Genomic DNA, 24766 nt, shown 5'->3' with positions numbered 1-24766 from the left:
CCACAACCTAGATAGCATCACAATTCCTCGAGGATACCGGCAAATGGGTCACAAAATCCATCGTGATAAGCTCCCATTTCCACTCAGGAATAGGCAGACTGTGAAGCAAACCTCCAGGTCATCGGTGTTCTGCCTTGACCTGCTGACAGACCAAGCATCTCGAAACATATTGATACACGCTACGTTTCATTCCCTTCCACCAAAATCGAGTACGTAGATCTTTGTACATCTTGTTACTCCCCGGATGAATACTCAACTTAGTGTGATGTGTCTGAGACAAAATCTCCTCTCGCAACTCTTCATCCTTCGGAATCACAAGCCTACCAGACAAACACAGAAAACCATCTGAATGATAGTGAAATCCAGACGTACTACCCTCGTTGGCTAGACGAGCAAACACTGGTCTTTGAATCAAACATCTGAGCATCCCGAATCCGCGAATACAAAGCTGCCTCAGATAATATCGCAAACATCTGGATACTCTACATACCTTTCTTGTGCTTGAAGGTATACCCTGAAGAAAAACACTCTCCGATCGCACTAGACATAGAACAAGTCTGAAGTGCGGATAATCGCACCTTGCGACTCAAGGCATCAGCGGTGAGATTAGCAGCTCCCGGATGGTACTTAATCTCGCAATCATAGTATTTAAGAAAATCCATCCAACGTCTCTGCCTCATGTTCAACTCTGCCTGAGTGAACAAATACTTGAGACTCTTGTGGTCGGTAAAGATCTCGAATTTCTCGCCATACAGATAATGACGCCAGATCTTCAAAGCGAACACAATGGCTGCCAACTCCAAATCATGAACTGGATAATTGTCTTCGTGCAACTTTAGAAGTGTATGCGATCACATGCCCATTCTGAGTCAGGACACAACCCAAACCCTAAAGAGAAGCATCTGTGTAAACCACGTACCCTCCAGATCCTGACGGTAATGCCAACACCGGCGCAGAAGTCAACCGTCGTCGAAGCTCACAAAAATTCTCCTCACACTCTGAGAACCACTCGAAATCAACACCCTTGCGGGTAAGCTGCGTCAATGGTTGAGCTAGCTGAGAGAATTTCAGAATGAAGCGACGATAATAACCTGCTAGACCCAGAAAACTACGAATCTCAGCAACCGTTGTCGGACGCGACCAATTAAGCACAACTTCAATCTTGCTCGGATCAACAGAAATCCCCTCCCTGGATATGATATGGCCAAGAAAGACTACTCGATCCATCCAGAACTCACACTTACTCAACTTGGCGTACAATTGCTCATCTCGAAGAGTCTGCAGTACCAATCTCAAGTGTGAAACATGCTTGTCCGCATTACGCGAATACACCAGGATGTCGTCAATGAAGACCACGACAAACTTGTCCAAAAACTCCCTGAAGACAAGGTTCATCAGATCCATAAATACAGCCAGTACATTAGTCAATCCAAAAGGCATCACTAGAAACTCGTAATGCCCATAGCGAGTACGGAATGCAGTTTTGGCTATGTCCTGATCTCGGACTCTCATCTGATGATACCCAGATCTCAAGTCAATCTTGGAGTAAACCGAAGTACCCTGAAGCTAATCAAGCAAGTCATCAATACGAGGCAAAGGATATTTGTTCTTCACAGTAACTCGATTCAGCTATCGGTAGTCAATGCACAACCGCATAGACCCATCCTTCTTCTTCACAAAGAGAACAGGAGCTCCCCAAAGAGATACACTAGGACGAATGTACCCCTTATCCAAAAGATCCTGTAATTGATTCTTCAACTCTCGCATCTCTGACGGAGCCAGACGATACGGTGCTCGAGAAATAGGCAAAGTACCCGGCATCAACTCTTTTCCAAACTCGACTTCCCTAGCAGGAGGAAAACCCGGAATCTCATCTGGAAATACATCTGGGAATTCATCCACAACAGAAATACTCTCTATCCCAACTCTCTCAGCGGACAAATCAACTGCATAGATAAGGTAGCCTTCCCCGTTAGACTCCAAAGCTCGACAGGCTCTCAAATCTGATACAAAAGGCATCGGGGGTCCCGCTCCCTCTCCATAGAAAAACCAGCTATCACTCCCATCTGGATGAAAGCGTACTAATCTCTGATAGCAGTCCACTGAAGCTCGATAGGTAGTCAGCATGTCTATCCCCAAAATACAATCGAAGTCATCCATCGCAAGAACCATGAGATTCGCAATCAGAATGTTCCCTTCAAACTCTAAAGGGCAACCCATAGCTTAGCCAAAGCAGATTGACCCGTCGGAGTAGAAACAAAAACTACTACGTCTAGTGCAATGCATGGTAACTTATACCTCTTAACAAAACGTGCAGAAATGAAGGAATAAGATGCACCAGTGTCAATAAGTACAAGAGTAGGTATACCATATAACAGAAATGTACCTGCGATGATCTTCTCGTTCTCCTCCACTGCCTGATCATGCCTCAAGGCAAACACCTTGCCAGAAGCCCGTAGCTTCAAGTGAGAACTCTCAGCAGGCTGTCCCTGCGACCTCTGCTGAACGGTGGCCTAAGAACCCGATCCCGACCCAGAACCAGAACAGCCTCCCCCAGATAGTGGACAATCCCTCCGGAGATGGCCCACCTCTCCACAATGAAAACAAGCTCCAGAAGCTTTTCGGCATCTGTCGGTCGGATGGTTCTTCCCGCAATGGTCGCACTTCTCCTTCTTCCCAAAATGAACAACACCAGCGGAACCAGAGGAAGAAGAAGTAGATCCGGACTTTTTGAAAGTCTGAGCACGGGTACCCAAAGAACTCGCGGCATAGAATGAGAGAAAGACCTGTTCTGCCGAATGCTATCCTCCGCCTGGTGACAAAGGCTCACCAAACCCTCGTAGGTCATGTCATCACCAACCGCCACACGGTCATGAATCTCAGGGATAAGGCCCTGAAGCAACAGATTGTACTTAATCTCAGAGCTGTCAGCAATCTCGGGGCAATAGGATAACAGATCAAAGAACTTCTGTTGATAATCGTCAATAGACATGGCTCCCTGTCGCAGACTCAGTAGCTCACCTGCCTTTATATGACGGAGTGCAGGAGGAAAATACAGCTTCTGAAAAGCTGTGCGGAACTCGGCCCAGGTGGCCACTCCTCTCGCCGAAACAAAAGGTGCAGAAGTGAATCTCCACTACTTTCGGGCTTGCCCATCCAGAAGATAAACAAGTGTCTCCATCTTCTGCTCCTCAGTACAGCGTAACGTCTGAAAAGTCATCTCCATACGGTCTAGCCAATTCTCCGCATCCTTCGGAGACTCACCTCCAACCAAGGGCTTAGGACCCATCTGTAAGAATCGGCGCACACTGAAACGCTGATCATCATGGCGACGATGATGGCGTTCTCGACGACACTCCCGATCGGCATCGCCCCAATGTCCACCAATACTACCATGACTACTCTGACCATCGCGGTGTGCCATCTACAAAAATTACCTCACGGTTATCTTATGCAGAATCTAAATCCCAAGAATACTATGCATGCTCTGATACCATAAATGTAGTGACCCTTACCGAGATCACCTACTAAATAGAACTTAGGCATGCAATTAACTTAATCAAATAATAAACCAGAATTAAGCTGCGGAAACAAAAACAATATACAATCCCAAGGAAAAGAATCTGCAAATACCCAAATAGTTATACAACCAAATCGAACGTTGTATCAACTTAATACAAAAGAATAAACCTAGACGAAGCTCCAGCTGGCCAACCACTGCCTAACCCCTCTTGGATCCACCCGCCTCGTCCAATCGCAAACCTACCCCATGGAATAGGGTGTCCAGAAACACAGAGTACGAGACGTGAGCATAAAACGCTCAGCACGAGAGTATGAGTATACATGCATGCAAATGTACCGTCTACTGACTGGAGGTCAATAATCAGATAACAAAGACAGACCGGGCCCTGGTATGTAGCATGATGTGCCGTTGCTTCAGGAGGTGGCTCACATACCGAAATACCAGTGGATACGCGAGACCCAAATCGATGGAAGTCCATCCACTAACAGGATAGGGTAAACCCTACTAACAGACATCTCAAAGAGATAGCTCAAGATGCAAATGTATGCAGCATAAAATCATGATATATAAATCATGCAGTCACATAATACATGCATACTCAGTCAGGATATCTCGAACAGTACTTTCGTACCTCAAATACTAGGCGCGCTCTACCAGCTCTAGGTCTACGCCTATAATCCTCACTACACTGCCAAATGATACTAATATCATTATAGTGCTTTAAAAGCCTTAACTACGCTATTGCATACTCCTAAATATTTTTAAGAAGCAAAAGCTATACCTTCGTCCGTCGTTAGCCCTTTGCTGTCGATTGCCTCAAAGCTAGGCCACAGCTCCGCTACGATACCTGGATTGCTATGCCACTTCCGGATTTCCAATGGGATGTCTAGAGTGCCCTAGATCTAAGCTAGAAGGCTGAAGAAACGAGAGAGAAGAGGTGATTGGTGTGCTCAAATGTGAATCTCGGCACCCCTATTTATAGACCAGGAACGGAACGTCTGTTCCTCATCGTTGCGTTCGTTCTGTCTGACGAACGTTGCTTCCGTTTTCCTTCATTGCTTCCGATGTCCCATCAAGTGCGTAAGCAATGACGCATTTCAAATGGCACGAACGTTGCGTCCGATCCCTGGACGTTGCGTCCGTTCCTTCTGATCCTCCGGACCATTTCTGATCATTTCAGGTCTAATTCCGGACTGCGTTAATCCATTAAGAGTTCTCTTAATCATGTTAATTGGATTAATTAGCAATTACTCACTAAAACTGGGTTCGGGCTACTACAAATACAAAGTTTGACAGCAACTCTAATCATAGCCCGAAGTCACCACGTGCTAATCTTTCTATCTTGAGATATTCACGAACTCTCTGTCCAGCTCCTGCCCCACCTATTGTCATGCACACATACAAAATATAGCAATAGCCGGATAACTCTAGTGAGAATAAAATCCCAGTGCAAATAACAACACATGCAATATAATAGACATGAATGCAATGCATGTTTCAAAGGTAGACTATCAAATTTGATAACAATAGAATCTCGGTTCTTGGGATCCAGGGGAATAAAATCTTAAACCAATCACCAACTCACCCAATCGAGGTGACGTCAGGTATCTTATTTCCCCTGACTTTGGTGCAACTATAGTGAGTCATCTAGCTCTGAAAGTAAATCTACATTCCGTGCCACTCAACTATAGCCCTCAAAACGTCATCTGCACTCTAGGCCTTTCAGCCCTCTGCGCTTTTCAGGCTGGAGTTCAAGATGAATGCAACATAATCTGTATGCATTAAATACTATAAAACATCTTGAACAATCAAATCAAGTAATCAAGACATATAATCAAGCAATGTGATTTACAAGGACATACTTGAGAATCATATCTATCTCGAGTGTTTTATCTCATTTGGATATGCTGTCATTTATACCTTTCAATCTCGAGTCGTTGATACTCCAAATCTTGGACAATTTATATCAAAGACTGCATATCAAAAGTTGCTTACAATCTTGACAACCGTTCAAATCAAAATAACAACAAACCTTGTTCAAGTCTTAGCCGATTCGAATGTTGAATTCCCGAATTCGAAGCACTAGAATAGCTAGCTGAAATATATGGTAACAAACCACAATATCAGCCTTTAATCTCAACCAAATCTCAGCTTCAAGAACATAGGGAAAATCTTGACAATTCTTAAATCGGCGGCTTAACGGCTAAAAACCGATAACCGAAACAATATCAAAATTAATACACCAATAAATTCAACTCATAATCTTTAAGATATCATCTCAATACGTGACACACATCAACCTTCAGAAATCAAAGTGTTCGAATATAGCTTCTAAAAATCATAAGAAATCCGAACAACAGTCTTTTATCGATCCGTCTGCGAATACATAATCGAAACTAGCTCATAAACATATATATCCAAGAATAAGAAAATTCCATCTCCAACATAAAAATCAAATATGAGAGAACTCAATAAAATTTGTACCAAAACGTAGCTCTCGGAGCGGTGATCACAGATATATATTTATCTCGAAATTCTTACGGCCGGATCACAAATTATCGGAGTTTTAAAAAGTCAAAAATGGTGTGTTGGGGGTTTCAGCTTCCTTCTCCTTTTTCTGAATGTTTTCACGTGAGAATGGTGATGATAATCAAGTGGAAATAAGATTTATGTAAGCTATTTGCAGTTTAGTTCCTGAACTTTTCCATAATTGCAAATCAATCCCCAGAAAAGCGATTTAATTCAATTTTAATTCTAAATAATTTAAGAATATTAGAATTTAATTCTAAACTCTAAATATTCTCAAATTAAATATTCTCGAATTAAAATTAAATAATCTCGGGCCTTACAGATATGGTGATTATTGCTCATAGGTTTGGACTTTGAGTACCTAGACTGCTAGGGTGCTTGAGTTGTCTGGATAGATGTACGTACGTATTATCCGAGATAGCCTGGTAGAATATACATGTATTATGTTTGCATGTTTTACGTGGCATTTTTATATGCATTGATATTATGATGCATGCATGAACATGTTGAGCTTTATGCCTTGATTGCATAGCCTTAGGAGGGATCGTTCATCCCCATATTTCTCCTTCTCTAACCCTAAAATCGAAAGATAGCTAATTAATATATATATATATATATATATATATATATATATATATTACCTATCTAAAAATGTAAATAAAAGGGTAAAGTTTTACAATTGTGAATCTACAACTTTGTCATTTTACTCTACACAAATTTATATAAAAATAAATACATATAAGGATATAAATGTAAAAGTTAAATATTGGCTAGGACATAAAAGTAATATATTATATTACTCATCTATACCAATTATAAAAGTGTGAACTAAGATCAAAGTTTTTCATTGTGTATTTTTAACTTTGTCCTTGATTAGTACACACTTGATAAATTCTATGAGGATACTTTTTTAAAATCAATTATTATGATAAGGATATCATAATTTTAAAAGTTATTAATATATATATATATATATATATATATATATATTCATATAAATTAAATTACAAATCGGTCTTGAAATAAATCAATTCACGTGAAGTAAAGTTTTAATCCAAAATAATAAATAAAAAACAAACCAACACACAAATATCATATATGAAAAACTTGAAATTTAAAAAATTAACTATTTTTCCTCCTCAAAAAATCTAAAAACTATAACAATTATTTTATGAAATGATGTTGCAATTAACGAAGGAATATTTTTACAAGAGTTGGAGATGAATATCTTCAATTAATTTTAGCAAAACTATAAGATTGATATTATTTAAATATTATTCAAGTCTGTAAATATATCTATATTAATCAATCAACTATGGGTTAGGTAATAACATCAAAAAAAGAACTCTAGAAAAATTATGGATGACACGTCTCACATTAAATTAAAGATCCTGTAAAAATTACATTGATGCAAATTTTCAACCAGATGAATAAATAAAGAAAAATATGCAACAAAACGGTTGAGATAAAATGTGGAATGTTAACATTTGTAATTAAAGACATTCAAAATTCAATCAACAATTTCAGCAACGATAGCATTGTAAGCAAAAAAACATCAGTAGATTTCGATAAACGAGAAATCAAAAAGAAAAGAGGATGTCCAACAAATACATTGATCGTGAACGATACTGATATACAAGTAATATAAGACGATAACATACCAGAATGCAGATGAGAATGATGAAAATATTGTTATTCTTTGCAAGTAAATATTTTTAGCATAAAAAAAGAGACCGTCTGATTAAATAATAACGATAGAAAAATGCAAATGATTTGATGAAGATAATATCACAAGAATTGTTATTAAAGATGATGATAATAATGATTCTTTCATAGAGAATAAAAAAACATGATATGAAAAATCGTTTAAGAGAGAAAAGTCTCAAATGTAAAAGAGAAAAAATATTTGACACAATAATTTAAATTAAGGTTTAGAATGCATTATATACACCAATTTTTTTTTTCATAAATCAATAGTGATCACAAAATAAGTGATCAACATATAACATAGAAAATTACAAAATCATTTTTAATATAATTTGATTAACATATCCCACTTATTAAAAAATAAAGAATAAAACATACATAAATGAGATAGAAAATAAAACGAATTCATGGTACGAAGCATGTCATAATTTCTCAAGAATTAATTAAAAAAAGAATGAAAACCTCGATCGAGCTGTAATAATTACATGACATAAGTTTCAATATTAATATTGTGTTAATTTAAAACTACAATAAACGTAACACTAATATTTATAAGCTTACATGAATTATTGATAATGTTTTATTCTAAATTGTTAATCTGGATGTAAAATAATCATGACCGTGCAAACATTGAAACTGCAAGTGTTACATTGTTCGAAAATATTGCAAACTTTTTATTGGTTGCAATGTCGAATATTATATTGATTACATAACTAAGACATGTAATAGGTTTTTTTTTTTTTCAAAAAGTATATATTATTAACATGAAAATCATTTATTAACTATGTGTTAATATCTTCTCATCTCAATTAATTTATTTAACAACGTTTATCGACAACAAAAGATGTTCCCACGTGCATCGCACGTGACTTTTACTAGTATATATATATATATATATAAATTTTTAATAGCTGAATAATGATTAAAAATGTAAAGTGTTGTTTGAGTTTCATCATTAAGAAAAATCTCATTTACGGGTACATGAAACTGCTGGGATCATGGTTCTATGCGCAAAATGCCAGATTCCAGACAGATCAGGCAACACCTCGGGGAGTAGGAAGAAGGGAGTTTTGGATGATATATCAAGTATTTTTTGGACAAGTACTTACAAAAAAATTTTATAAAAATATTTTTACAAATTTTTTTATAAATATTTTAAAGTTGCTTTAATGATAAGTTATTTGAACAACTATTTTATAAATATATATTTTTTAATTTTAAAATAATATATTTTGATTTTCATAATTATCTTCAGTTGTAAAAATATAAAAACATTTCTCAACTATCTTTAAAAACTATAATAGAAAACACTTTCTTTAAAATATTTTGCAAAAACATTTTTACAAAAAAATCTTATCCAGAAACATAATTTAATTTTTTTCCAAGTATTCTTCATTATGAGGAGGATATAGATGGATGGTAGAACAAGCAACAAAGAGAGAATAATTTAATGTAGTGACCCTTTTTATTGAAAAAAAAAAAGAAAAGAAAAAAAAAAGAAAAAAAAGAAGAAGAAGGATTCCAATTATCGTAGATGGAAAACAAGAGCAAGGGTCCATTCACGAACACAACTACGTTTTTCAATTCAATAGTAGCACCCTCAAATAAAAAATATATATATCTTCATATGAATGAAACGCGAAACTTTTCTTTTCCAATCAATCTTCATGTTGATCTTCTTCATCTTCAGAATCTGCAGAAGAAACAAGGGGCATGGTTACCTTGATCATTGAGGGTCCACAATGCAAGAAATTGTCATTTTTATAAGCGCGCTCATGAATAACCATTTCTGTTGCTAACTGGAAATTCTTTATGCTGGGTCACAATATAGATTATAATTTATGAAACATCAGTAAATTAGTAAAATTAGTCTCTTACCAGATCGAACATCATCACTAACTGTGCCCCTGGCAAGGACTTGTTTGACAAGCATCCGGAACATCAACACCCACCAGTAGATATGTAGAACGAGCAACGAGAAAAGAAGAAAATTGAAGATATAGTAATAGATAGGCCCTTCCAATTTGTGTCTCTCTTTATCCAATGTCTGAGTCACTTCGTAACTGCGTTGCAAGAGTAGAATAAGAATGACGAATATAACAGGAAAAAGTGACTTAGTAGTCTCACATGTATTTATTTTGACAAGAACAAGTGACTTGGTATTTTCTCATCTACTTATTTTGACGCAAAACGAAGCTTTATCCAGCCAAACGTCTACTTTGACAGAGTATGAGAATCAACCTTGTGCTCCAAAGGACCCAGAACGGATAGTAAATGAGACGGAGTAGGACCCACGATAAGACAAAAAGCACAAATGAGAAGCTCGCCAAGGCCTCCGCACCACTGTATTTAGACATCTTCCCAACTTCAAGAAACACATCACTCGCATCGTGAAGAGCTAAAACCATTGAACCGACACGCGCAAACCTGAGTCGAGAAACAAAAACTTCTTAGCCGTACTAGAATCCACACATCTTCATGATGAACCGTCCTTATGCTTGAACAATTTAGGATTCAAATTGTCAAATTTGGAGGTAAATCTGATTTATTTTTATATTTTTTTGTTTAAAGCAACAATTGCAGTTCCTCTCATCCAGCAGACATATCTTCAACTTATGCTTGGACTTTCATCTCAAACGCTTGAAAAACTATGACCAAACGACAATTGTTTGAGGTGGTGAAAAGCAACAATTACTCCTGTTGCCCTGTGTGGCTAACAATATGGCATAATGGTTGAAACATGGTGTTGGCTGGGCCTACGATTTCAAAAGCCTTAAGTTGCATGGCTCAGTTACAAACTTTTTGAAGAGTAAAAGGTGTTCATGCCTAGACGAGGTCTATTTGATTTCCTACTTTTAAGCTGCTCTTTCATTTTTGCTCATCCTTTCCTTGTTTTCCAAGTCTAGATATGTTTTCAAAAGTAACAACAAAAGCTGAAAATTTGAACAAACCTCGACGTGTAAGAAAACATAATGAGAATTAAAGTTGCAACATGATGACCCATAGAAACTCCAAAATCAGACCGCCTTGTTTCCCAAAATATCAAAGCAAAGATGGAGTACGCGTAGAATCCTCCAGCATACATATAGAGACCCTTCAGTTTCAACCTGTCTATCAGAAACAATCAATAAACTAACTACAAAACAGAAATTTCACGATATTTTTTTATAAAATAGAAAGGAAATCATACTTGTACTTTTGGTCAGGCCAGGATTGGTTTCCAGGCCCAACCCAAAAATATTTGGTGTTTTTAAACCAAGGCTCATCATAAGTCACGGCTAGGGCTAAAACCTCAGCTGAAAGATAGTAAATACATTTCCATGCTGATTCCTTGAATTTACGTATTTTCTTCTTACGCTCTCGTGATTCATTTTCAATGGCTTGCTCTCCTTTTCCAAATATTAGACGCCTTCCGATTTTCTGAAACATAATAATAACGCGAAGTTGAGCAAACTGTTGGATAAAGTAGGTAATTTTGAAGGCCAAATATTAGTTTGCAGAAAGAGGAAACATATCAAGGGTAACATATCAAGGGTGCAATTAAAAATACTACAATGAAAACTGTTGGTGTCTTAGTTTGTGTCACACATCGGTTGGCTAAATAACGCTAAATAACCTAGGAGCCTTTTATATAGACAAGGGCAAACCTTCACTCTTGAACTAGTTTTTGAGGTGAATTAGGTTCAAGTCTCATTTCTTAACATGGTATTAGAGCCCGGATTCCACCGTTATGTGTTAGACGGCCCATTGGCCTCACCCGTCCCATAGTTGGTCACCCGTTAATATCTCCACGCTCCAGTCGTTTCATTCCTGGGCGTGAGACGAATATGTTGGTGTCTTAGTTTGTGTCCCACATCGGTTGGCTAAATAACGCTAAATAACCTGGGAGCCCTTTATATAGACAAGGACAAGCTTCCACTCTTGAGCTAGCTTTTGAGGTGAGTTAAGTCCAAGTTTCATTTCTTAACAAAAACCAATTCAGATTGGAGACAGAACTTGTGGTTCTCGGCATCACTGGTGAAGTAACGCGGAATTAATAGAAGAAATCAATTACTCCATTTTTCAGATGAAAAGCTAAAAATTATCTGTGTTAATTTTAACGATTTTTTTCCTAAAAAGAAAATTATATTTGTGGACAAGCCAAACAAATTTAAAGTAAGTTTACTACGTTTAATAAGTTCATCCATCATCTGTCACGTGCAAAGTAACTACAAGGTGATATATATGTCATGAGTCAGTACAAAGAATAAAGGGGAGAGTTCGTTTTTCCATACAACAAGGCTAGAATATTTTAACAAGAAAAGAAAAGGTGCATACCAAAAATAAAATAAAGATAATTAGCCATAACCAAAGTTGTAGGCAGGCTAGATGTTTCAATTATCAGTTTAGCTTGCGCCAAACCAAGATTCATTGAAGATCAAAAGAGGACGTAGCACGAGAAAATCCCCAAGATGTTCTAAAATTTAATGCTTTTTAGCTCGATTTAAGCAATCTTGATAAAACTAAAGCTTCATTTGGATAATAAACATGCTAAAACATGACACTGGAACATACATAAAGGTAAAATAAAGGCCCTTGGTTACCAAAAACTTTATTCCTGCCAAAACAGATTATAAGGAAGCTTCAAGAGGAATTTCAACCGTTAAATGGAATCTTAAAAAATCAATAACATTAAAATGTTAAACACTAAAACTATTATTGACCCACCTCTGATATTCTCGAATATTTGGAACAAAGTAGCTTCTAACATGATATTATAGCCAAGATGTCAAGTTCAAAACTCCAACAATTATGTTCCATTAAGTTGTTGCCAGATGCTTATTCGTTTTCATTTTTTGTCCAATACAACATGCATATGCATGCTTGAATATTCATTCCGGGATTGTGTTGCTCACCTGTGTCTTACAAATGAAGGAGCACATACAAAACAATTGTTGGCCAGCTTCCCACGAACTTATGATATGGGGCAAATTGGTTTCTAGTAAACGACACCATGGTTAAATATTTTCAATGCCGCCAAACTTTGTTTTTATTAACTTGGGTTATTGTGTCTATAAGGAAAAAACACATTACATTTCCGCACAACTTCATGCAAGAAGCCTCCAAAATGTACCACCTTTTAATGATTGGGGCTTGTCTGATTTTCCAATAATTTTAGCCTGAATATAGTCAAAAAAGCCATAGCACATTGTTCGGATCTAAATTCCAACTAGGAGGACACCATCTTCAACATTTAAACATTCAATTTACACTGTCAAGGGTCATCTTCTACGATCTTTCATTCAAGCTTTCAGTTTCCTATTTTGACAACTAGCTAAATATTACAACATCCGATCTGAAATCAATCAATGCCATCAACAAATAAAGCCTGTCCAATCTCCTGGAAACTTCAAAACTTTCAATCAATGAATTACATAAATTGAGCACCAGCATAACAATAACAAGAACCAATACAAACCCATCAAGAATAAGCATAACATTCAATGTGGGTGTCATACAAACAACGCAAAACATCACGAAATACACATTTGGACATAAATTATAACCAAGAAAGCAAATTTCAAAAAATGAAAGCAAAAATAATCCCAATTCACATAAAGGGCATGAATTTTTTTGGGAAAAACATACCTCGAAAACTAATCTGTCAAGGAAAAATCGAAGAGTAGGAAAGAAGACTGCGAAGAAAGGTAACACAATGAAATCTTGATATTGCGGGTAGGATTCTTGCTCCCAGTCCACATATTTCGTCACCTCAAGAAAGCCCATGTTGAATACTGTAAAGAACAAAAACAACTCTTATCTTTTCGACTACGTTGTGATCACTGATCAAATCTGAGACTCAAAATATTTGTTGGGCTCAATGTTCATGCTTCTGAAGTTTTTTGTTTCTCGTTGAGCTCAAAAAAGATTGGATATTGAACAAGCATTTGTGTGTTGGAGTTCTTCCCATTGACTTACAAAATATTAATTAACTTTGATATAAAACCCTTTTCAAACATTAGAAGGCCAAATGCCAAAAACTCATTTCAATCTATATCAATGAACTTTTAAAAGAAAAAAAAAAATACTAGTGGACTCTTGCAAAAAAAATCAAATAATAATAATCTACAAATGGACTTACAATATAAACTTTTACAATTTAATAAAATTATATTTAAGAAGCATACTTTGTAAAATTTTTAATATCAAAAACTCATTTAATCAAAATTTTAAATTTCCTTGATCGATTTTCCTTTAGCGTTAAAATTTAATTTAATTTAATAAATATTGTATAGAATAAAATTTAACAAGAAACTTATTTTTGAATTAAAATTTTAGAATTTCTCTGGTTTAAAAAAAAATTAAATTATTTCTTAATATGATACGATAATGGTTTTAGCTAGAAAAGATTAAATTTATGAGACAGATATTATATTTAAGTATATATGATTCTTAAAATTTACTTCAGATTCATAAATTCTGAAGAACAAAAATTTATTTTCTTGCAACTTTGATTTAATTTAATTAAATATTAAACTGGTTACATTAAATTATTAATGAAACTTAAAAGTTTTATGTTATTAATATATTACTGTCGTGACAGTGACCCAAAGAAAATATTTGATGTGAATTGTGAAACTTGATTTCTACAAATATCTCTCACTACTTTAGGTTTCATTCACAAGTTAATCCGAAATTCAAAGAGCGAAAACAACTAATTAAAGAGTTTAATTAAATGTTAATCCAATTAAAATATATATTAATCAACTAAATCGATAATCAACAATTAATCTACACTTTTAAAAAAAACAACCAAATCTGTCATTACTAAAACAAATATTTGTGTAACAGTATATGTGTGGCTTAAGAACTATTTATAAAATTTTCTTAAAATCGTCAATGATCTATACTATCTATATTTATGCTATATATTAAGTCGCAACCCCTTATTTTTATGATCAAATTACACCAAAATAAAATTATTATTATACCCCTCGCGGCCTCGCCAAAGTAAAATTTCACAACTGTAATATTACCTCTATCTTACAATAGAAATCAAACTAATTACAAAATAAATTTAACAATATAGTTTCGAATACCATATATTTACAGGAAAGCTTTCCCAAGATTACAATATCAGCAAAAAATTGCATCACTGGGCAATAATTAAGAGTTAATGGAAAAGAAAAACAAGAAAGAAAAACGATCGAATTTTTAGCATATTCGAACAAAATAATCACATCCATCCAAATTCATAAGTTTACAATCAGAAATCACGTTTTTTAGCTGAATTAGTAAAAAAACTGAAGCTAATCATCGCAAAGCAAGGTTTGGACTTTGGTCAGCAAAATAGCAATGCCGATAAACTTATAGTTGGTATTTGCAAACAAGAAACCCCCAAACAAAAGCATATTATGCAAAATCCCGTTTTTGAGCTGAGACATCAGAAATGACTCAAAAATTGTTCTAAAAAGAACAATTTGGCCTCATGGTAGGTAAATTTATCCAATAATTTCACAGGATGCAGAAGAAAAAATCAATGAAAGAGTTGAGACTGCATCTCTTAGATATAACCAAAAATATGTAGAGTTAAATAGAGATCAAAAAATAAAAAGAACGCACCAAAAAATAGCGAAGAAGTTGTCCGAGTGTTAACGGTCCGGCGGCGGTTCGGTCTGGTTGAGCGGCGCGGCACGGCGCGGAGGAGAGAAACAGGATCCCCAATTTGAAACAAAAGTCATGTATCAAAAGCTTTTGTGGCAAAAGTCACTTGAACATTTTAATTTTAATAATAATAATAATCAAAATCAAAATAATATAGATAAAACATTTTCTCTCTTTTTTTGAACTTGAAAAGTATAATTTTTTGTTTAAAAAATATTAATTTTTTAATTATTTTTCCCCCACATATATATTCTTACTGTTTTATTCAACACACCATAATTACAATAATTTAATATATACGATAAACGTTGGTAACTGATGCATTAAAAAAATTTATTACTCAAATTGAGAAATCTGGGTGTTTAGTCAATCTCGATGAACACGTCTCTATGAGAGCACAAGTCAATTCGGGTGAACAAACTACTTTAGAAAAACAAGTCAATCCGAACGACACACCACTCCAAGAGAACAAGTCAATCCAGGTAAACAATTCTCTTCGGGAGGGCAGGTCAATTCAAGTAAACATGAATCTTCGAAAGGACAGGTTCACCTTATGCATCCATACCAGTGAATTTTCGGGGTTGTCACATGTGTCACAAAATGAGTTTAGAGGCGTTGGGATACTCGACGAAAATCTTTCGACGGTCAAATCAACGATCACCTCAAAATACGTATACACAAAAACTAGAAGCTAGTAGAACATAAATTGAGAAATACCTTGAATGTGAGAACATAACATTGACCTATTTATAAGATTTTCAAGGATTTAATGGGCATTCACTCTTCAGCAACATATAAGTGTGTTTGAATTTTTTACTTTTGAATACGGATAAAATACTCTCACCAACTATTCAAAAAACAAATTGAGCTTGAGTTCCACCCATATGTGATAATTTTGACGCATCAAATATCTTTATTTCACAAATCCTCCTTTTATAATTAAATCCAAAATTTATTTTTATATTTGGTGAAAATTTCACGTGATTAATAAAAATAAAGAAAACGATGGGATTACGATTTTCAATTCGAAGAAAATAAAGTTATAAATCTAAAAAATTGGGAAAATGATTTTTTTTTTCCCACTAACTTGTCCATTTTTGGATTTTAGTCAATTAACTTTCCAAATTTGGGCATGGTTTAAGGCCAAATTTGTTAGGTTACAACCTTCTGGATGTGGGCTAGGTCTGTGGTGTGGTTCTCCGGCCGGTGTTGGCCGGATTCCGGTGGCCGCAGCTGTTTTAAGATGCTGGTCGTGTGCATATTTCTGCACAAGTTATGTTTTGAATTTTGGGCTTTAAACGGGCCGGGCTTGGGATTATGGGTTCGGGTCGGGTCTAAAAAGTTGATGGGTCAAGTTAGTTGGGTCCGGGTTCGGGTTATTTTATTTGGGCTCGGGTAATTTTAATTTAAATTAATTAACAGTTTAAGTTATAAATAATGGGCTTAAGTTAGATTTAAATAATTAATTGTGCTATTAAATTTTTATATTTTGGGCTTAAATAATTATTTAAGTGAGCCCATTAAATTTTCATAGGCCTGGTCCGTGGAAATTATTTGACCAGATTATGGTGAATTGAGTTTATTGGGCCAGAATAAGTTATTATTGAGCTTGGGTTATCTAATGTGTCAAGTTAATAACTAATGGGCTTGAATAAGATATTTGGGTTAAAATTTAAGTTAATGTGCCTAAGTTCAGTTATTGGGTCAGTCTGGTAATTTATGAGTTTAAGTCTAAGGGGTTAGCAGCTTGAACCAGTCCATGAAAATGCATGGTCCGTAAATATATATTTAATTTTTGAATGTATATTTTTATGTATGTATAAGTATATTTTTTTTTATGAAAATTAATTAAATATATATTTACAGGCAAAAAATTTATAAAAATGATATAATGACAAATTTTTAAGTTCACGCATGACGAAATAATATTTTTATGAATGATTATGTGCATGTAAAATATTTTAAAGAAGTTGAAGTGAGTGTGTGACAATCTACGGGATTGGGGATGGGATACCTAGGTCCGGAGCCCTTTTCATATGCTACGGGACTGTGGGTCGGGATTGCAATAACCGAAAAATCCATAAATATATTCATGATTTATTAAAGGAATTTTAAATGAATTTTAAGTTATTGTATTTTATTATTTAAGATTTTTTAACGTCCCAATTTTTACAATCGGAGTGTTACTCAACATACATAATTAAAATATAATTATTTGGGAAAAATAAAAAAAAATTGCGGAAGTATCATCTTCTTTATTAAAAAAATGAGCGTATTAAAAGTGCAAAATAATGAAATAACATTTAAAATTATTTGCCAAACATGGCCATCTTCTTAAAATTTAAAACTTGTCTTCCCATCAAAACATAAAATTATTTCTCCAAAGCATTCCCACAATTTCTTCAATAAGTTTCGGACTCATGCATCGCCCGTCGACCCGACTCCATGCTCCACTTCATGTCCATTACCATACTCATCGATAAAATCATCCAAATTATTGTCATTACCTGCACCATTCAAGTATAGTGAGTCTAAAGATTCAGCAAAAAATGCACAAAAAAATTCATAAAAACTTGAACTCAAAATTTATGACATAACATGAACACATAGTAAAAACTTGACATCTTAGGTGATGAAATACATGCATTTGTGGCAACCATCGTGTGAGCACATATATTGGGAAGGAACTTTCGGAGCTCAACCCGAAAATCCAAAACCCTGCGTTGAGCACATATTTTGGGAAGGCACTCCCGGAGCTCAACTCGGAAATCCAAAACCCTGCATAATCCGTCTCGTTTTTCCACCACAAATTCACATACAACATCAAAATATTTTCATGCATTCATAGCATTCATCTTATCATGCCATAACATTTCATGTCATTGTCATGCAAATCTCAAAACTTCATAAAAATCATGCCCTTAAAACTTCTCGTGACAAAACATGCGTGAACTTCTTCAAAATATTTCATGAGAAATAGCTTTTATGAGAAAATCACATAATCATGCAACACATAGTTTAATCGATTCAGGTGAGCCGTTTTGTCCGTCTCGGACAATTTAATTTGAAACTTTTTCCCATAAACTGTCTTAAAAACACTAAAAGAGCTTAAAGGATCATAAAATTGGATTTCGGACTGAAAATGCGAAGTCTAAAAATTTTGGGACAAAACCCTGCTCGCTCGAGCGCAGGAAACTGCCGCTCGAGCGATCTGTGCGTCTTGCTCGAGCGACAGTTTCCTGCGCTCGAGCTAGAGGCTTGCTGTCGGGAATCCCAAGCAGCAATAACACAGACGCCCATTGTGGGGACCTCGGGTGCTAATATAATTTTATAGGGCGACTAATAACTAATCATATTCAATATGTGACACAGAACATTTGGCGACGCAAAAACCCGTCGCTAAAAGAATATTTTTTTTAACTCAACTAGGGGTGCGCTCGAGCGGCACTTTTTGGCCGCTCGAGCGCTCCCTCATACCCAACTTTCGGGTTGGGATTTTTAAGGCAGCGCTTGGGCTGCATTTTTCTGCAGCTCGGGCTTGTTTTGGGCAAACTTTATACTCTGTTTTTAGCAGCAAAAGGGTTGCTCTTTGAACCTCTTATTTACAAGATTTTCCAATCTAAAATATGCACAACATTTATATCAAGTTCTAATTATGTTCATGAGTCTATATCACCTTCATCTAGTGATCTAAATACAAGGTAAACTAAGTTTTAAACAAGGATACAACAACTAGAACATGAATACAAAGCTCTTGTTTCCTTTCTAACATGTCTAACAATTCAAACCATTCATAGTACATGTTCACTTGCTTAACACCCGAGTCCGCACATGCTAAGCTTTATCTCGATCTATCCTGGTCGTTGTTGGCTTGCTCTCTGTGAGGACCTCGGGTTGCTAATCTCGTATTAGGGCAACTAATGATTAATGAAACAAATCAATTAGAATATTAAAACCAAGTGCTAAAATTTTTTTTTTTATTTAAAAAATCGAAGCCTCGCTCGATCGGATAAAATTCCCCGATCGAGCGAGCAAGAAATTATTGCTCTCGGTCTGTAGCACAAATGGCCTCGCTCGATCGGATGATTTCGTCCGATCGAGCGAGCCACACTCCAAAGCTCTCGGTTCCAATATTTCCATGCCGCGCTCGATCGGTGCATCTCACCCGATCGAGCGGGCACCAGGTCCAGCAATTCTGCAGAACACTCTTCATGTTGTCAACTTGGAACAAGTGATCTAAATCATCACAAATCAACATCAAATATATTCCATAAAATCTAGAACTAGTATAATTACATGAACAAGATTTCAAGCATCTAATCATGCAATTCAATACATCAAATGAATCCCATAAATATAAAGAAACTACAAACTATTCAAGACGTCAAAATCTCATTTACAAGTTTCTAATGTTCTTGCTAAGTTTGTTGTAATTCTCACTATCATTCTTTCGCTTAAACCCGAGTCCACACTTGCTAAATCTCGCTCCCGAGCTATCCACGTCACCTCAGACTAGCTCCTGCCCCACCTGTTATAATGCACACATACAAAACAAAACAACAGCCGGATAAACTCCGGTGAGAAATATATTTCCCAGTAAAAGCAACTAAACATGCATAGCAACGCATATATCAAATTCATGATATAAAAGTAACTACAATGCATGTTTTAAAACAAGGTTTTCTAACAAATTCTCTCATTTCATCGGTTGGGATCCCGAGAAGCAGATATCATAACTAACCACCGACTCTCCCGATCGAGGTGGGGTTACTTATCTTACTTCTCTAGACTTTGAAGCCACTATATATGTAATTCAGATGCTAGGCTAAGTCAACCACCCAGGCCATACATATATACTTCCTCAAATCGTCTAATCGAACGTTTCCGTTCATTTCGAAATCAAAGAACAAGCCTTACAAGATGAATGCATCATATATCAACAAAATAGCATTCATTAACATCAAAGACTCATTCCATAATTCATAGAAGAGCATATAAAAGCAAGTAATCAAATAAGTATGTGATTTAGGGAACTCGATACAAACCATCTCGAGTTATAATCCCATTCAAGTAGTAGTCCACTTTTACCTTCGTATTTCTTCTGTTCTGAATTCTTCAAATCTGAACTGCAATCTCAAAACCTTCACATCAAGCTTCGTTCAATACATTCATTTCAGAATCGAGTCAAAATCATCAACACATATTCGATCAAATGCATTTCAAACCTCCCTTCTTCTTCTTCGGTTCATAATTGGAGTCATGCGTCGTTCGTCTTCCAAACTTGACTGAAATCGAAGAATAAAAGTGCTATATCATCAGCAACATCTCAATAACATCTTAGTTCATTCATTGGTTATCAAAAATGGCTTCAAAACATCAATCGACGTCGTAGCGATTCAAAATCGGTAACCGACGAAATATCGATATCATTCAAACTTTATATACACTCATGTATATATATCAAACCAAAAATATATCTAACTGATTCAACTAAAATCATTGTCATTTCAGCATCATAATCTCGAACTCAACAACATCATATTCTCAGAATTCATAAACCGCAAAACCAACGGCGTAATGGCTCAAATTCGATACCCGAACAATGTCTCAATCCTTTCAAACTCTTTTACATATTAAACCAGACAACATAAATAATAAATCAGCCATATTAGAAGGATGAGAGTTCGAACCATAAGCTGGAAATTCACATCTCATGCAAACAATAGTTGTTCGTCTATTCGGTTTCGATATCGGAACATATACAAGTTGAAGAACATGATTATATATCAACATACTGATTTCTATAATATTTCGATCCATAAAAATACATGAAGTACTCAGAAACTTACATCAATTCGAAGGCCTCGTTGCAAGGATTTCAGAACACTTTTCGAAATCGAAATCGGACAAGCGGATCAAAAGTTACGGCGATTTGAAAAAAATCGAAATCTAAAGAAAAGGAAAGGAGTTCGAGATCTGTTCAGAATTTCTGAATTCTCAAATGAACTAAACGTATGAATTCTGATTATTATATGTAATAATCGGATATATATTGCTGAATTGAAATTTAGTCCCTCCAGTCTTCCTTAATTGCAATTCAGTCCTCGGCCTTCTTTTTAATTCAATTTCAATCCTAAATAATTTAAGAATATTAGAATTTAAATCAAAACTCTAAATATTCCCAAATTAAATATTCTCGGATTAAAATTAAATAAATTTGGATTAATAGAATAATCCCGGCCTTCTGCATTTTAACCCTTCAAACTTCGATATTTACAAATCAGTTTCTGATCGGGTTTCATCTTTGAAATAATGATATTAATTCCCGAAACATGGAATTTAATCTTAAATTCCATAAATATTCAAATCGAATATTTATTCTTTTAATTTAAGAATTCTCGGAATTTAATTCTCAAAATCCGTAAATTCTCAAATTAAATATTTTCGGCTCGACAATTAAATCTATCATGTCCAGAACTTCTCAAATCAATATTAGCCTATAATATGGAATTTAATTCTCAAATCCCATAATTAATAATTTAATATTTTCGGGCCTTACAATTCCTCCCCTCTAAGAAATGATTTCGTCCTCGAAATCGTAGTCAAATCAAATATCAAGTCTGTGTTGTCATTCAATTCAGTGCTTCAAGATCAGTATTCAACTTCATATTCTGAATCTGCAATTTAAACTCTGCTTTTTCTCTATTATGAATTGAATGATGTTTCAAGAATAACTTTGTTGCTTAACGAATCAGTTTCAGCTTCAAAGTTATATCTATCATTCAATTACTAATTCTGTTTCTTCTTCTCTGTTTTTATTTCGTACAGATTCATCTTTAGAATCTTTGTGTATTTCCAATCAAATCTGATATGATATCGACAAATCATGTCTGATCTGATATTATATACTTTAATAGTAACATTTCAACACAAAGAAATCGGATTTTCTTTCATCATATCCTCATAGCATTATCTCAAAATCGGCTCAATAGCTGTTACAGGAATAATAATCATCAAGTGGCAACACATCAAGTCAAGTAATACCAAATCAGGTATTAAAGTTCTGAGAATATTCTCAACATCTGGAAAATCGACTCAGATAATCCATCAATTGAAGAATGGTATAATGCAATCACATATAACCAACTCTGTAATTTCATCATATTTCTATCTTCTTCACAGCTATCTAGTCATATCTGTATCATATCTTATACAGCGTATTCTCAAAATTCTGATTAGTCTATTCAGACTATCTATTAATCAAAGTATAATATGCTGCATTCACAGATTTCAAAGTATTCAGATCTGTTGATAATCGGTATCATATCAGGTAAAGTTCATTCGCGAAATTCGATTCATCTTCTCTGACTATTCTTCCAATTCAAGGATAATATGTTGTACCTTTACCTCAAAAAGTACTCAAAGTCTTCTGATCATCTGTAGTACAATTTAATAGTAAACTCAATGTTTCAATCTGAAACATTATTTCGTGGCTTACTGTTCATCTTATAACGAATCTAATCACAATTCAGTGATTTGATCATACCGACAGATCATCATATACAGTAATTTCAATCAATCTGTTCATAACTACCACCTGTTTACCTCATATAAACTTCTTTATCTTGGTAGTTTCACAAAATGCTCTTTCAAATCATGATCTCATAACAATTCTGAAGTTTCTAAAGTGTCACTGAACTAATCTAGTCAATGATTCTCAACTTCATCAGAAACTCTCTGTATGTTTAACTTCAAAAACGTACTAATTCTATTACCTCTACTTGCTTTATCTTCTGATAAAACAATTATTGGATGAATCTTAAATTCATTGCTGTGCATTTTCTTCAAAATCTGATATTTTTTTTTCGAAAATATCAAGCACCATCAGATAATCAATCATAATAGAATTCATTCAATCTGATCTGAGGCTTCAATTCATATCTCATTCTGGCATTCGTTAATGTATTCTCATCGCTTCAGTTTACTTTCTGTGTTTCTTTCATCATCTGAACAGTTCTGCCTTACTTCCAATCGAAAAATCATTCTGATTGGTGATATATTCGTCTGAATATTCAAACCAGAATACAAAGAAATCTGAAATCAATTCATCGGATGCCTATTTCGTTCCTTATTTCTATCTTCAAATACCGAAAATTCATATCATCTAACCCAAAAATCATGGATCATATTCAAATTCTTCTATCAGTTACGAGCCAAAAATCTTAAAATACATTGAAATATCATCAAAGGATCAATAATTCTCAAATCAAAAGAAATAAATCAAGATTGATAAAATCCCTCAATCAAGGTCATCCAAAATCAAATCTTTTGGATAACAAACTCTGCAAAGTGAAAACAACTCACTTGCATCACATAACTCAGAATGAGAAATCACTCAGGCTCTATGAACAAAACAAGGAGAGCCACTCGAAATCAAACATTTCAAGAATTATATGTCCAATTGATGTATTCGATTCAAATCAAAGAAAAGACTCATCTGTAACTGATTTTCATATCATCATATATCTTCTAAACCTCAAAATCAATATTCAGTTCATAATCTCATCAAGTCGGTAATTCATAAATTCATCAATTCATCAATTCACTATTGAATTCCAGCTCACAACTTAAACTAAAGTAAAAAATCTTACTGGAACATATCTGTAATCTCTATGCATTGGCATACCTATCAATGTTGATTTAGATCTTAAACATATTTAGTGCATCGAATATACTGATTTCGAAATATTTTTGTAATCAAACATCATACATCAATCAGAAATCACAGAATCTTAATCCGAGATTCCATATCATATCATCATATTCATATGCACATCATGTTCTTGTTGATCTAATTCAATCGTTTCTTCTATTCATCAATTCTATTTTAGTTCTCCTTTGATCAGACTATTCATACTTCTCCTCAATACTCGAGTTCTGATCAAGAACCAATTCTACTTCATTTTCATGGAATACATGCTTCCAATCAACTCAGATATTCAGGTACACGTGTACTTCGTAAAGCATAAAACATACTGATTGGTTAAATCACAAAATCAAGTGATTCAGTAATATGAAACTATCACTAATCAGTACTTGGTTATAATCTCATAATTTATCATGCATCGTAACCAAATATTTCACATATGAACAACATCATGTTCAATTTCATTTCATCGAAGCAATAGTTTCATTCTTCAACTCAATTCACAAATTCTCTTCAATTTCATTTCATCGAAGCAATTTGTTCAATTTCATTTCATCGAAGCAATAGTTTCATTCTTCAACTCAATTCACAAATTCTCTTTTCTGATACAGAGGTGATCATATAATAAGCTTTCAGCTATCATATATCTATTGCAC

The 24766-nt window shown here is 34.8% G+C and overlaps 1 protein-coding gene across 1 annotated transcript; it reads right to left on the bottom strand.

Moving 5' to 3' along the window:
• Positions 1–9266: 9266 nt before the first annotated feature.
• Positions 9267–15498, bottom strand: LOC140874660 (ASC1-like protein). The gene is made up of 7 exons (XM_073278016.1): positions 15362–15498; positions 13388–13533; positions 10950–11179; positions 10711–10866; positions 10001–10186; positions 9638–9822; positions 9267–9452 (listed from the first exon to the last, which is right to left on the bottom strand). The coding sequence occupies exons 2-7, from the start codon at positions 13523–13525 to the stop codon at positions 9418–9420; spliced, it is 930 nt and encodes a 309-aa protein (XP_073134117.1). The 5' UTR covers positions 13526–13533; positions 15362–15498; the 3' UTR covers positions 9267–9417.
• Positions 15499–24766: the final 9268 nt, after the last annotated feature.

This window comes from Henckelia pumila, chromosome 1, assembly GCF_033568475.1.
Source record: "Henckelia pumila isolate YLH828 chromosome 1, ASM3356847v2, whole genome shotgun sequence".
Classification (NCBI taxonomy): Eukaryota; Viridiplantae; Streptophyta; class Magnoliopsida; order Lamiales; family Gesneriaceae; genus Henckelia; species Henckelia pumila.
Note: the sequence above shows the minus strand (reverse complement) of the source record. Positions and strands in the feature narration are given on the sequence as shown.

What these genes read in the sequence shown, in the direction of transcription:
- LOC140874660 (XM_073278016.1), bottom strand. Translation starts at nt 13,525, where the DNA reads ATGGGCTTTCTTGAGGTGACGAAATATGTGGACTGGGAGCAAGAATCC. An exon ending in TTGACAGATTAGTTTTCGAG is followed by an intron (nt 11,180 to 13,387) that starts GTATGTTTTTCC and finishes ATTATGTTTCAG; the next exon opens with AAAATCGGAAGGCGTCTAAT. An exon ending in TAGTGATGATGTTCGATCTG is followed by an intron (nt 9,453 to 9,637) that starts GTAAGAGACTAA and finishes TTTCTTCTGCAG; the next exon opens with ATTCTGAAGATGAAGAAGAT.